This window comes from Stylophora pistillata, chromosome 11, assembly GCF_964205215.1.
Source record: "Stylophora pistillata chromosome 11, jaStyPist1.2, whole genome shotgun sequence".
Taxonomy (NCBI): Eukaryota; Metazoa; Cnidaria; class Anthozoa; order Scleractinia; family Pocilloporidae; genus Stylophora; species Stylophora pistillata.
In genome coordinates this window covers 10,572,759-10,587,728 of record NC_142529.1, presented here as the reverse complement: position 1 = coordinate 10,587,728, position 14,970 = coordinate 10,572,759, and the positions used below count along the sequence as shown (strand labels likewise).

At 41.3% G+C, this 14,970-nt stretch overlaps 2 protein-coding genes across 3 annotated transcripts in view; one reads left to right on the top strand and one right to left on the bottom strand.

The window, feature by feature from the left end:
* The first annotated feature begins 1,697 nt into the window (after window positions 1-1,697).
* LOC111341521 (centlein-like) lies at window positions 1,698-7,321 on the top strand. The gene is made up of 2 exons (XM_022948508.2): window positions 1,698-5,143; window positions 5,925-7,321. Exons 1-2 carry the CDS (start codon window positions 1,932-1,934, stop codon window positions 6,436-6,438), a joined length of 3,726 nt encoding a protein of 1,241 aa, XP_022804243.2. The 5' UTR covers window positions 1,698-1,931; the 3' UTR covers window positions 6,439-7,321.
* Window positions 7,322-7,337: 16 nt separating this feature from the next.
* Window positions 7,338-14,970, bottom strand: part of LOC111341520 (phospholipid-transporting ATPase ABCA1) — a 41,619-nt gene continuing 33,986 nt past the window's right edge. For both annotated transcript variants that reach the window (XM_088738982.1, XM_088738983.1), the window contains exons 42-49: window positions 14,822-14,928; window positions 13,982-14,123; window positions 13,474-13,608; window positions 12,923-13,026; window positions 12,159-12,251; window positions 10,655-10,760; window positions 9,576-9,713; window positions 7,338-8,682 (exon numbers count right to left, since the gene is read on the bottom strand). In XM_088738982.1, the coding sequence (XP_088595108.1) occupies window positions 8,503-8,682; window positions 9,576-9,713; window positions 10,655-10,760; window positions 12,159-12,251; window positions 12,923-13,026; window positions 13,474-13,608; window positions 13,982-14,123; window positions 14,822-14,928 (1,005 nt within the window). In that variant the 3' untranslated portion in view covers window positions 7,338-8,502. The remainder of the gene's footprint in view (window positions 8,683-9,575; window positions 9,714-10,654; window positions 10,761-12,158; window positions 12,252-12,922; window positions 13,027-13,473; window positions 13,609-13,981; window positions 14,124-14,821; window positions 14,929-14,970) is intronic.

The window sequence follows — 14,970 nt, the reverse complement described above, 5'->3', positions numbered from 1 at the left end:
AGCTGACAAAGTATTTCTGACAGGAGTGGGGCCAGCAGTTTGTTTTTCTACGATTGAGAATTTCCAATGTGGTTTCTTTCGTCTTTCCCAATCAAAGAAGATCGTCATGAAATTTCCTCTGAGATAGAATGCAATTTCGATAAATTTATTAAAATTTTCGTAAAAAGCATAATCACCGAAATAGTTTTATTTTTTAAAAAATTTCCTTGATCAGGGAGAGGACCCTTAGGAACTTTTGCTCTTCCTTAGTCTTGCCAAATATGCAAACGTATAGTTGCTGGTAACGTCATAAAAGGAGAAAATTGAGGTTTAGTCATGCAGATCGAAGTGTGTGAACTGAAAATCTGTAAAATCTTGTCGATAGAATAGACCTTTTTTGTATACCTCTCAAGTCAAAGCTCTTAGAGTGCTTTTGATATTGCAAGTTAGGAATCAAAAGTGCACGACATCAAAAATTCTTGTCGACAAGATCGGACACAAACAAATAAATATTGCTTTATTAGGGTTAAAAAAAAAACATCGCCCAAATCAGGCGTTAAATATGTCTTACTCGCGTCAACTTTCTCTTATGTCACGCCCTACGGAAGGATAGTAAAACGATGTGGATTCACCGGATGAGCTTAATAACATTTCCTCAAAGCTGGTTTTACCGTGGCTTAAATATTCAAGATCCACATTTTTCATTACGTTCCCAATAAGAGACCGGCCTTCCAATCGAAAAACACCAATTCGTAAATAAATATTGATTAAATATCAGTTTTTCTCCCGTTTCGAAAACGTGATGTCCCTTCCGAGCGCAGTGAACGTACCTTTATCCATACGCGTGAAGATATGGCAATTTTCTTTTATCATACGAAACTTGCTGCAAATGAATTATTCAGTTCATTTCACTTTTAAGTCAGAAGTTAAGGTGCACTTTAAGTGTGCTTTAAAATTGTCTTCGATCTAAGTACGATATCAACATCTCCAAAACAACATGCCCTCTCGTAGAAACAAATGCATTTTTCTCGTGTTTATGACATCTTTCATACGTTCGCATGGTTCACTCGGAACTCGTTAGTGATGTTATCAATACTCGAAGTTAAAATTCGTACCCATGCAGAACATGCACGGCCTCGTGTATCGATCACATATTGACATTTCCCGTTCTAACGAGGCAAAATTTGTAACAGAGGACATGAGCTGATTCTCATCGACTTCTGTCGATTATTGTCGGATGTCACCAGTTTCCGTTTTTTGTTTTGTTTTGTTTTGTTTTTTTGCTATTGCCTTACTTTCCTGATGATAAAATAAAAAGTACTAATAATCAGTCGTATTTTTATAAACATCATTATCATAATACGTTCTTCGTGTTTTTATTTCAGATCAATCCGTGTATGTGTGATTTTGAGAGATATCATATATCAATGACATGACTCGCTTGCTCCCAATGGAAATCGATAGCATTTGGAGCCCTCAGGAGCCCTCAGGAGCCCAACGTTTGGAGCACTTAGAGATTTTACTTGAGGCACTTCAATGGCTTTCAATCAGCGTTCGTTGCTGGCAGCCTTATTAATTTTTTTCTTTTTGTGGAAGAAATAGTTTATTCAATGATTTATATCCGTAATCAATATACTGTGAAGCCGCCTTTGCAAAGCGAGAGAGGAGCGGTATCTAAAAACTCGTACCCAGATCTCTAAGTTCTTTACATTCCGAGTAGCAATTAGGTCCCAAAACAAATATGGCGGCATTGGCGGTTGGAAGAGTCTGTTAAGTTCGACTCGATTTTAACCGAGTTTCTAACGTTTTGAGACCAGATGTGCACGAGGGGACGGTTTAATATAAAAGATGAGACCTCTGGTTCGATTCTGACGGAAAATGACTCTAAACCAGGGTGAAATCAAGGGATGATTGCTTGGTGTTTGACACGATATTGTAGCTTTTAGAATATCATGGAAACAGCTGATCAGCAGAAAGCTTTGGAAGATCTGATCGAGGAAAATCGAGCTATTTTAGAAGAACTTGCTCAGTGTAAAGCTGACAAGGATTTTGTGTGGAATTTATGGCGCAGATTGCAGTCATCGCAACCAGATGTGACCTCTGTTGTAAGTATGGTGATCGCACGCGAACAAGAGAAGAGTGAACAGAAAGACAAGAAAGTTTTAGAGATCTTACAGATGAAGGATGAAAAGATCAAAGAGTTGAAAGGGAATTTATTGTCATTGGAGGATGAAGCACACTACAGCAAGACGCGATATCACGACTTACTGATCGAGAACGAAGAATTGAAGCAGAAGTTGGACGAGGTACAAAAGGAGTTTTCAACCAAACAAAGGGAAATGAGCGAAGAAAATAGCTATTTGTCCACTTTGCTGAAAGCTCATCAGGCGCAAAAAGAAGTCGATGATCAAACTGTTAAGGAAAATCTGGATGGTATTGAAGAGGAAAAGAATCAGCTTAAAATTAGGATCGCTGTGTTGGAGAAACAAGTCAGTGATTTAAGCGAGGAAAAACTGAAAATGGCTTCTGTTATCGAAGTTAATGCAACTCTTGAGGAGAAGATGAAGACCTTGGCGGATGAAGTAAGTACCCTGACCTTAAAAAACACCGAAGTTGCCAAGAATTGTGAAGAAGCTGAGATAGAATTGACTAACAGGGAAAATCTTTTACAAAAGCAGTCACAGTCATTGCAAGAACAAGCTGAAATGATTAGAAAACTAGAGAGCGACTTAGAGGCAGTGAACAGGGATTTTGAACAAGTAAGAGTCGAAAGCAACCAGTCTATGGCGCAAATGTCAGAGAAGGAAAGGATCATACAGCAACTAGAGGAGAATGAACAAAGGAATCGACAGGCTCTGATGGATCATGAGCAAGAATACCGCAGAGGAATCGCATCCCTGCAAAAATCTGTCGCTGATTTGCAAGCCCGATGCTCGGCTTATCAAGAAAAGGAGACTAAACTGCTGCAGGATATTGAGAAATTAAAGGAAAACTCCTGCAAACAGCGAGAAGATCTTAATGTCAAGGAATTGATAATTGACGAATTAAAGGATGCCGTGAGAGAGGGAATGCGTTCGGGAGAAGTTTCAAGACGTGATGATGAAGAGGAAGGCAAGGGAAGGCCAATGGAGAGAAAAGCGAGGACACAAGCAAAGATAGGGGAGGGAAAGAGTCGAAGACGCGGTGAAGACATAGAACTCGAGAGCTTGGAAGAACGTAATAGAACAGAAGTTACGAACCGCTCCGATGACGAGACTGCTGATGAATCTCCGTCTAAAATGGTGAGGAATGAAGAATCTTTGGAAAGAAAAATCGATAAAGTAACAGTACTTCGTGACCTGGAGACTCGGTTGAGCGAAAGTCGAGATACAATTGAAGAGTTGAAGAAACTTTTAGAGCTCAAAGAGGCGGAACTTGTGGAGACACGACGCGCACATGCGCAGCGGCAACAACGCTACAGGATGCTCAAAGAGAATTATCAACTTGTCTTAGAACAAATTAAAACTTACGAGGCTTCGAATGCTGACGAAACCGGAAATGTAAAACCACCTCCAGAAAAGTCGGAAGAACGTGAACTGAGGCACTTGGACAGTGATCAAGTATGGAAGGAACTGGCTTACTATAGGCACGAATATGAAGAACTGGCTAAAGAAAGGCATGGTGTTTTAGAGGAGATTGACGTTCTTCGAGTGCAGCATTCTCATAACGTTGCAAACATACAAGAACTACAAGTTCATCTCCGTGAAGAAAGAGAAGAAAGCAACACGCTTCGTAGTAAGATTGCAGCAGAGACACAGGCGTTTGAAACACTTCGACTTAAAGCGGAGAAGGTGGAAGATCAATTGCAGAGTTGGCAAGAAAAGGCTCTCCGAGGACAGACGATGTGCAATGAGCTAGAGGAGGAAAACCAACTTCTGCGGCATGAGATCAAAGCCATACAAGGACAAAATAAATCACTTGCGGAGGAGTTTAGTGGTTTGGCGGAAGAGTTCGAGAATCTTAAAAAGCGTCATGATGAACTTGTTAATAAAGAAGCGAATAAGACAGAGAATGACAGAGAAGTGTCTGGTGCAGCACAAGACGGAACGGCACAACTTGAAAATACCACTGAAAGCGCTCAAGAGGATGCAGAATTTGCCAAACAGCACGTTGAATCCTTGAGTAGTTACGACGAGCAAGTCAAACGCATTGCTGATCGGATTTTATCAAGCCCTGCAAAGGATAGTGGAGAATCAGAAAGGAAATTCTCCTCGTCACATGGAACGCAGACAGATCCGATCCCTCGTTTTGTCGACACCAGCGTTCACGTGAACTTAGATGCTGAAGATGCCTCATCAATGGACGAAGAGGACACGAACAATGTTAAGTCTAGTGCTGAAAAGAAAAGTGCTGTCTCTAAGGAGACTGGAGTTCGTCGGCAAGGTACTCCACAGCCTAAAATAGTTGCGAGGAAAACTCCCCGACGAAACGAATGGGCGAGCATGAGGCAGAGAATTCTTAGTCTCACGCAAGAAGTAAATGCGCTTCGACAGTCTAAGGACAAAGCCGTGAAGGCTCTGAGTATTCAGACAAGTGATTATGAAAGTTTACAAAAGGAATATAACGCTTTGCTAAACAAGTTACATGTCAGCAGGAATTCAGTGCAGCATTTGACACATAGCTTGAAGCTTTGCACGCGTGAGAAAGAGCGTTTGACGGAGGAATTGAAAGAGAGACACGAAATAGATTCCAAACCGAGCACTTTGTCGATAGCTGAGTGGAGGCGTTTAGAAGAAGAATTGCGGCAGGCTACGATGGAATGTATTCGGCTGGCCAGCATCGTTAGAACATTAAACAGCGAGAATGAACAATTGCGAGCGAAGATTAAAGACGTACAAGAGAACAATACAAGGCTTGAGCACGCAGTAACTCAGAAGAAAACTTTAGTGGACGAGATGAAATCCAAGATGAAAGAAGTTGAAGAAAAAGCTAAGAAAGATGCGGAGACTGTTAAGAATTCGGAAGAAAAACTCTCGCAGTTAAAGGAAAGAGAGAAAGCAACCAGAGTGAGAATCGAGACACTTGAACACCGCTTGGACGGCGAGACTCGTGAGAAACAAAACTACCGTCAGCAACTGCTGAGTTGTCAGAGTGAACTGAAGAAAAAGATTCAGCAACTAAACAGGTATGCTTTTGAAAACAGGAAAAGTATTACACCCTGTACCCTCCGCACACTACCCCTGTGAGATGCTTTTTATGTCTTATTTCATTTTTTTTTATCTCACTCTGGCGCGGGCAGCATGACACATATCTTCTCATTTTTGTCCGCGATCCCCACATCCTCCCCATCCCTTCCCCCTCTGATTGGTCCCTAAATAAGAGAAATATTTTCTGATGAAATTGTGCAAATGGTAATTTTAAGTTGCATAATCGGCATTAATGCGTCAATGTTGGTGACATTAGATAGAAATTTAGATGTCACAGTGATTGATGTCTCAGAGCGTGTTCTGTACCATACACCTCTCTACCCAAATCTAAATTCTTGATTCTGTTCTCTATATATTTCGCACTGTACTGACAACAAGGATTTGTTTAATGATCAAAAGCTTCTTTAGTTGGTGATCATTTCCTTTATTCTCGTGACCTTAATGTGTGTTTCAGGGATGATATTTTAAGGAGAAATAAGAGATTAATCGCTGACAGGGTCAAGAGGCTAATCCTATCTTTTTATTTCTCAGTTTCCACGTCTTTTTCGATTCACTCGCAAAAAAAAAAGTGTCTTGGTTACTTGTTATTCAAACGATTTGGACATCGCGGATGTAAATAAATAAAAGACTCCAAATTTCCAAGTATAAATAAGCTGACATAGGCACGGAATGAAAGTTTTTTAGAATCTTAATTCAACAGAGATGATTAACAATTCCTGAAATAATTTCAATGATTTTCCTGCATGATCTCTTTCAAAGGTCCCAGACCCTGCGCAATCAAGCCAAATTAGCGGTCAGTGAGATGGAAGCGGCGGCCACGATGCAGCTTCAGGGCTTAGCTAATCAGAGTGAAGCTACGATAGCCTCGCTTCAACGAAAATTTGACAAGGCTCAAGAGCGAATAGAAGAGTTTCAAGCGTTTGTTCGAACACTTGTGGAAGAAATCCTTTCACGAACACGCACAATGCGACGAAAATTTGAAGCACTCCACGAGAAGCAATGGCGGGAAACCTCAAAGGCCGCTGTGAGAGAGGCTCAAAGCAAGGCGTGCTCGATTCTGAACATATCATCAGCGGATCTCGACCAAATCATGGATGAAAGTGTCAGTCAGAGAGAGGAAGCCAGGCTTAGGATCGAACAGGAGCAAGCCTGGCTTGCAGAAGTGGAATCTGCTCTGAAGCGACAAGGAACGTTTGGTGTTCCACTCTTGGAAGTATTGCTGGACCTAGTAGACGATAGAGTGGCAGTTGAAGCAAAAGTTTTGGGATCGTAGGTCTAATATCTGAATAGCAGGCCTGAGGGTGTTTTGAGGATCTGCGTCACGATAGCCATCGCCTTTAGAGCAATTTTTTAGTTAAATATCGAAAGAAATCTGGAATTGATTTGGTTTGCGTTTTTTTCGTTTTTTGACTGGTACAGAAAACTTGCACAGCTTTTTCAACCAATCCGATTCAAAACTGAAACCATTCGCGATTTGGACACCAAAACTTTGAGCTCTTATTGGCTCTTTAGGGTATTTTCCTTTCCTCTGATTGGCCGCTGTAATTACCTTGGGGTTGGTTTCACAACACTCAATCGAAAAGCGCTTCAAATAGAGGCAAACCTTAAAATTAAGTATTTTACTCTGTAGACGAACACAAAAGAAGTAAAAATAAATGAAATAGGAACTAGGTTGGAAAATATGAAGAGGACTAATACGGATTACTTTTGGCGACCTTGGATAACGCTATCCACAGGATAAACCTCTATCCAGTGTGAAGTGCAGTTCGGTATGTTAACTCTTTTCCACTGAATAGCGATTTATCCGTTAAATAGCGTCATCCACCTTTCGAACAACCAGGGCCAAGACTTTCGTTTGCTCTCTTACTCCAGTATCTTCGTGACTTCTACTCTGTTCCACCCTATCATCTCTAAACATTTCCTAAGATGCTGACAAGGAGAATTTGTGTAACACTCAAGAGGTTCTTTAGTTAGTGGTCAGTTCCTTTATTCTAGTGACCGTGACGTCAGGGGTGACGTTGGGTTTCAAAGGAGTTAGTACGCTTCTCATATCACGAAAAACACGGAGACTTCGTCGCAGATGACGTCTTCCTAGCTCAAATTTCTATCAACAAAGTAAATAATTAAAAAAAAATGTACACAAGAAAAAAAAAAAAGCAGCGGACATCAAGATGTTTGCAACTTAAAGTAATTTATTGGAGTACTCCAAGAGTCTTAGGCCTAGCTGTTTCAAAACACAAGGATTCTTACGAAGTTTCTCTTTGAAAGAAAATGTTTCCTGTATTCGCTAACTACGCATTCGTATGATAAGGAATTCCTCGTCAACAAGGCAAACAATTGCAACAAATATAAAGATACCTAAAAATAAAACATTTACAAAATAACCTCGTAGCTAATTTATATCTGTGATAACTCTAGTAGTTACCAGGTCTTCTCGCTGCAGAAAAAAAACGGGTAAACCTGAACATCAGAACAACAGTCCAGACTGTTATTGCCAGGCTATACTCTGTTATTTTCTACCGAGATGTGTACTAGGAACCTGTGTTCGAAATCTACGAAGAGTGTACTAAGACTAATGATTTATGGGTTGTAGAGCAACCCTGTTCTTTTCAAACGTACATTTTACAAGCTTTTTCTTAAACTTTCAAGTGTCAATACATTGAGATCTCGTTGCCTTAGATCCGGCAGACCTCAAGCTTCCAGTGATCCTAGCCTACTTTACTGAAAAATATAAGGGCAAACTAGGAAATAACGAACATGAAAACAAGAAAGAATTAGTTCAAAGGTAAAAATTTACGCCACTTCAAAGTAAAGGCATAGGTCATTTAAGTAAAAACGAAAACTTAGAAACCGCCAGACCCTATTTTGCTAATTTCTACAAATTCAATTCAATGTCTTCGGTATATAATGAAACTTCTCTTTTGAGACACTTCTACACACGGAACACCTTTGTTCAAGGGACACAACCTTTGATCCAGGGACACAGCCTTTGATCCAGGGACACAGCCTTTGATCCAGGGACACAGCCTTTGATCCAGGGACACAGCCTTTGATCCAAGGACACAGCCTTTGATCCTACTTCAACTGTGTCGATTACCTCGTGTCCCCTCCATTGAAGAGACATCTCTATTGACGGAAACTTTTGTACTAGTCACCAGGATGTATCCTTTGTGAGAACAGTTAATAAATTTTATGGTGAATTGAACTTATAGGGGGTCGGTCAGAATAAAATGGCGGTGATTTTGAAAAAGTAACGCCAGGAGTAGAAGAAGATTTTCCTTTTTTCTTGGCTATTTTACAAATGTTTCGTTGTTTTTTTTAACTGTTTAAGGGTGAATCAGACCTCAACACCGTCCTGAGGAGGATAATCGGACAAACGGACAAACGATGCTCTTGGCCCGGCGTCTTCATCGTAATACGTCGGTTCGTTGACCGCTAACTCCCACGGCGAACTGGGAACTACCTCGCATTCTTCGCCAGTGCCATCCGTCTGATTCTTTGCAAAGTTAATAAACACCTAAACAGAGAGGGAAAAAAAGGTGAATCCTAGTATAGCTACTAAATCATCTGGCGACATCCAGTTCAAAAGGAGATGTTGGGGAGATGAGTGGGCTGGGAAGAGCTGACTGAAGAAAAAAACGCGAGAGACTGGCAACAGTGGCAGTCTCTAGTCAAAGCTTTATGCATCTAGAGATACGATAAGGACTGAGGCTGAGTCTAAAATCGTACAATCATATTCAATTGTACGAGCGTGCATCATATTCCCCTTGTAAGTTGCGACGTCATCTCTGTATGTATTGAAACTTCGCTCCATAAAACATTTCAAAAACCGTGTTGAAAATGTTAAAAAGCAATTCTTTCATGTTTCTGCGGGCGTTCATGAAGACATGAAGACCCTTGTATTCAAGAAGTTTGAGGCGCTTACAAAATGCTACAATTGCTCTCCAGTACCCTCTCTAAGGTGATCGGCTCTTACTGTCTCCCAGTTTATCCCTGACATAAAAGGGCCCTTAAGCAACCACGACGGCGACGGCAACGAGGACATGAAAAAACAAGAGATCTAATTGGCAGAACAATAGCCAGCACGTGCGTTTTGAAACTTTGCAAATTTCTTAGCTGTCCTATGCAAAACAACAACGTGAAATCGGCAAAATTTGCGTCGTCTGCGAACCGAAACCGCGACGGCAAATTAATTTAATTTCCATTTTGAACTCAACGCTACTTCTATACGTCATGCTGAAGTTAAGCTGTGACGCCGTATGAGTAGTAAGCTCATGCAGCTATTTTTGAAATTCTAACTAAGAGTAGAAATTCATTTTTTAATCCAAGTCTTCCTTGGCGTTGCCGTCCTGACTGCTTAAGGTCCCTAAAACCTGATGAATGACGGTCATATTAGGATCACCAACAAACCTGATCAAGGGTTGTCTGTGAAACAGAGTAGTCTTCGATGTCGAAGATTTTTCGATTGGCTTCAATGTGACCAAACACTTTGGAGAGAACAAGGCCTTGAGATGGAAACTGATACTGCAACTGATTATGATGTTGGTCCTGCAGAAACATTCAAATGACGTTGATCAGTTGACGATGACGAAAATAAATCATACTGTTACCTGGTAGGCAGACAGGTCAATGGGCTTGTAAGAAACACGGAACAAAACGTAACTATGAGTAGACAGTCAGGAACGTCGGTTGGGACGGAGAAGGGGTCAGTTGGGACGGAGAAGGAGGGGTCGGTTGGGACGGAAAAGGAGGGGTCGGTTGGGACGGAGAAGGAGGGGTCGGTTGGGACGGAAAAGGAGGGGTCGGTTGGGACGGAAAAGGAGGGGTCGGTTGGGACGGAGAAGGGGTTGGTTGGGACGGAGAAGGAGGGGTCGGTTGGGACGGAGAAGGAGGGGTCGGTTGGGACGGAGAAGGAGGGGTCGGTTGGGACGGAGAAGGAGGGGTCGGTTGGGGCGGAGAAGGAAGGGTCGGTTGGGACGGAGAAGGAGGGAAATTTTAGTACAAAGGTTGGTGGATAGGAAGATGGAGAGTAGTTAGTATGGAAGGAAGGTAGGTAGGTAACCTGATAGGCGGGTTAGGAGTTACGTCGGGTAGAATGGAAGGAAGGAAAGGTGGAGGGTAGGAAAACTTGATGAGGTTGGACCCGAAGGGAGGTACTATTGGATATCAGAAGGTGGGGGGGGGGGGGTCGTTTGGTACACAAGTAAGTGGTTCAAAATAAGTCGGTAGGTGGTTGGGAAAGTGAGCGAACAAAGAAGGTAGATAAGAATGCAGGTCTCTAGATAGGTATGTAGCTAGAAAAGTTGGTACGTAGGTTGGTAAAGTAAGTACGTTGAGTATGTAGATGGCTCTCTCATCTACTTGAAGTAGATGGGTAGGAAGGGAGAAAAGAAGGAAGGAAGCTAAAATGGTGATTATGATGGCTGGGTAGGGACTGTATGTCACATTCTTAAGAAACAATAATTCAGGGCCTGGAACTCAATCAATACCTTGAGAACAGCGCTGGGGAATAAGCTTTTTATAAACTCCGAGACAGCTTCCAGATCGGGATATTCTCCTCCAATTCGCAATGTCACTGTATAGCCATCTCCATATCTATATAAAAAAAAAAAAACATAAAATCAGGCAGGAAAACCAGGCCGGGGGGCTCTTGAGGATCTTTAGAATCTCAAGTCCATGTGAAACTGAAACATAGCAGAACAGATTCTAAAACAAAGTGCAAAAGCAAGTCGAACGAATAGAACATTGCCTAAGAACGTAAATCAAATATAGAGGCCATGAGAACAAAGGAACTAATCGCCAATTTGGGAAGCTCCAAACAGTTTCTCCTTGTCAGGAGAATTATAAAAATTATGAAAATAGGTGTAAAAAATGTGCATACCAATGTTAGGATATAAAGGGTTATGAATAAAGGGGGTACGTTTCTAAAGAAACTGTGGTGCTGCATCGGTGGGGGTAACAAGGTAATTTGGTAATATCAACTAAGTTGAAATTGTAAATTCGCCACCGTAAAGAGTTAAAAAGCTGACGTTTGAGGCATGATTTTCTTATTAGCATACACTGAGACTAAAATCGTGCCTCGCTCTCATGCAACTCGACCCAGGTCATCTGAGTTGGTTATATCAACTAAGTTGAAATTGTAAATTGGCCTCCGTAAAGAGTTAAAAGCTGATGTTTCGAGTGATAGCCCTTCGTCATACGCTCTGACGAAGGGCTAACGCTCGAAACCTAAGCTTTTTTACTCTTTACGGTGGCCAATTTGCAATTTTAACTTAGTTGATATTGAGATACAATGAAATATATGAAGTTCATATATTTTGTACTGCGGTATACATATGATGCACGATCCTCGCAGTAGATAGCGCTATTTAAGCAATAGCGAAAATCAGACCTGAAAAAAATCAGGCCTGTACGGGATTCGAACCACTGACCTCTGCGATACTAGTGCAGCGCTCTACCAATTGAGCTAACAAGCCCACTGGGAGCAGGCCGTTAAGTTGATTCGTAATAAACCCGTGAAAGTGATAAATCAGATACAATGAAATATATGAAGTTCATATATTTTGTACTGCGGTATTATACCGCAGTACAAAATATATGAAGAAAAAAAAAATATATATGAACTTCATATATTTCATTGTATCTCATTTATCACTTTCACGGGTTTATTACGAATCAACTTAACGGCCTGCTCCCAGTTGGCTTGTTAGCTCAATTGGTAGAGCGCTGCACTAGTATCGCAGAGGTCAGTGGTTCGAATCCCGTACAGGCCTGATTTTTTTTCAGGTCTGATTTTCGCTATTGCTTAAATAGCGCTATCTACTGCGAGGATCGTGCATCATATTAGTTGATATTACCAAATTAAAAAGGGTTATGGTCGTTTCTTGACCAGAATCCAAATTCTCTTAACCCTTTCACAGGGACACGTGCAGTTGCAGTAGCTATAATGGTTAATCACATCTGAGGATGACCGTGTATGGTTTCATCACTTACTTATTCTTAAGGTGTTGTGGACTGCCGAGGCATTTAAACTGTCCATTGACCATGATGGCGACACGACTACACAGTGCCTCGCACTCTTCCATACTGGGAGGGAAACAAAATAATCATTAATAGAAGCTTAACTTTTATTATCAAAGTGCAAGAGACACACGCGACTCAATATGGAGCCTTTACTGTATGGCTGTGTCTCACAAGGACTGGGAACTACCGAATTCACGAATTTGATTGGCTGAAATCAACATTGAAAGCAGTCTAGATTTTCCCATCTAGACCGGCATCTAGACAGCTCTAGAAAAAAAAGGTACAAAGAATATAAAAAATTGGCATACAAGATACAGCCATACAATAAACATCTTATTAACCGAGCTAGGTCGGTCTGTATGGGAGAATCTTGAACTCGGTCGCTGGTACAGACCCCACTGCGTTCGGTCTGTACTGGCGACCGCGGTCAAGATTCTCCCATACAGACCTCCCGCTCGGTTAATAAGAACTAAATATCTGTCCCTAAGAAAGAAAATATTTTGTACTGGTTCCCAACACGTTTCCCTGAAATGTGTGAGCCTGCTTAACTGTTAGAGGCAACCAAGGCTGACATTTACCCTTTAAAGTTCGGGTTTTTATAAGATATTACTTCGGCAACATTCGCAGACTTTGCCGAATATACGTCGCATTACTGATTTTCCCCATTTGTGTATGGTGGTTAGATATGTCGATCACCATACAATTTTAATCATTCCCTCCGTCGATTAGTTTACCTGTGGGAAGTCAGAATGACTGTGCGTCCTTCCTTTACAAGACTAGTAATTACGTTCCACAAGAATCGGCGAGCTTTTGGATCCATACCAGTGGTCGGTTCGTCCTGAAATAAAATTTACGATATTTCATGACTAATACATAATACGGAAAGCAACGTAACGCGACGTAACGGAACGTAACGAACGTTACGCTACTACCAAGCTTTTAACACCACGTATGCAGCTCGTTCGACACTTTAACCCTTTATCGCCCACAAATGATGAGCATCTAATTTCTCCTTCAATTATCACCCTGAATTAAACATTAAGGTCACGAAAATAACGAACACGATCTGAAGAGGCTTTTGACTATTAGACAAATTCTCCTAATGTTAGGTTATAAAAAGGTTAAGAAGAGATTGAGAGTGGAGGACACTGACATGGATTGCGAAGTTGAACAACCCAGGAGTGATGCACTTCTAAAGACACAGACAAGTTTTTGTGATAGTGTTCGCGGTTTAAGACGAATCACTTGGGGAAAACTATGAGAAAACAAAGCTCCGGTGACCTACCAGGAAAACAATTGGTGGATTGCCAACTAATGCAATGGCCGTGGAAAGTTTTCTTTTGTTCCCTCCGCTGTACCCACCAGCACATCTGTTGGCGTATTCAGTCAAATTCATTCGAGCAATAAGACTCTCCACAACCTGTAAACAAAGGTAATTAACAGAAATTGTTACACCTCCCAGCTCAAATACGTTTTCCGATTGGAGGAGAACGGGTCACGTGCCATGGGTGAAAACTAGTTAACTTCCAAAGGCGAACAAAAATTAACTACCATCACGTGATCAGGTGATGCACCATGAAACCGCGGCAAGTTTATGTCCAATCACTGTTACATTTTTAGTTGAAAGTGTAAAGTAATACTTAATGACTGGCTCCATGGGAAACAATGCTTCTTTCCCCACAATATTCTCCTTGGCTTAGCCCCGGGGTGAATAATATATCTTAATTAAAACGGGGAAGTTAGGTGCTGATCTGCTCAGGGAAATAAAAGGTTAAAAAGGAAACCTGTCAAACCTTTTTGACGTCTTTTTCGGGAACTCCTCTGAGCCGTGCATACAGTCGAAGGTGTTCAGCGGCAGTCAGCTGGCTATCCAGCCCGTCAAACTGAGGACAGTAGCCCATGGATTGGTGTGCGTTATGGATGTCAGTTAGAACACTGGTGGTGAAAAATAAAAATAAAACGGATGAGAACAATTAAACACTAATAGAGCTTATCTTGGATGAGTATTGTCCAACTAAACAAAAATAGTCACAACAGCCAATCAAAACCAAGTAAAATATCAGAAGGTATAGGTTAGACTTGAAAATAGCCCATTTCCGAATTACCTTTGGCCTCTTTTTCAAAACGAGTCCTGATGCTCATCCTTTCATATGACCATAAGTATTCATTCACATGCAAATTAAACTCATTTTCATACTAATGGTTGAGTATCAGTCCTCGTTTTGAAAAAGAAGTCAAAGGTAATTCGGAAATGGCCTATTGAACCCTGAAAAATGCATGGAGCGAAGGATACCACCAGGGGTTTCAATGAAGGTAGGTTACCGACGGTCTACCACCATCTGTTGAGCCTGCAAGCAGGTTCTTGTGTTTCACCCAGGCCCCTATCCCAGGCACACCTACTTATTACGCCATTGGCAGCTACTCATGGAAAACGTTATTGAAACCCCTGGATAACGCATGTGAATAACTTGTATCTGATTCGTTGATAAACTGGCGTGAGTTATTTTAGACCAATCACAGAGCGAAGTAAGGAAAACCAAAGCAAGTTCAGATTAATTTGGACGTTGAATCAAAGTATTAACGAATTTTAAAATTTCGTATAGAAAGTAACCAACCAAAGTGAAACACTTCACCTGTAGCCATCTACAAAAGCTTCTCCTGAAGTTACTGAAATATCGCCCGTCAACATCTTGAACGTGCTCGTTTTTCCAGCTCCGTTGACTCCAAGCAATCCAAAACACTGAAACGAAAATAAACGTGTCACTTGGTTCATTATCAAATA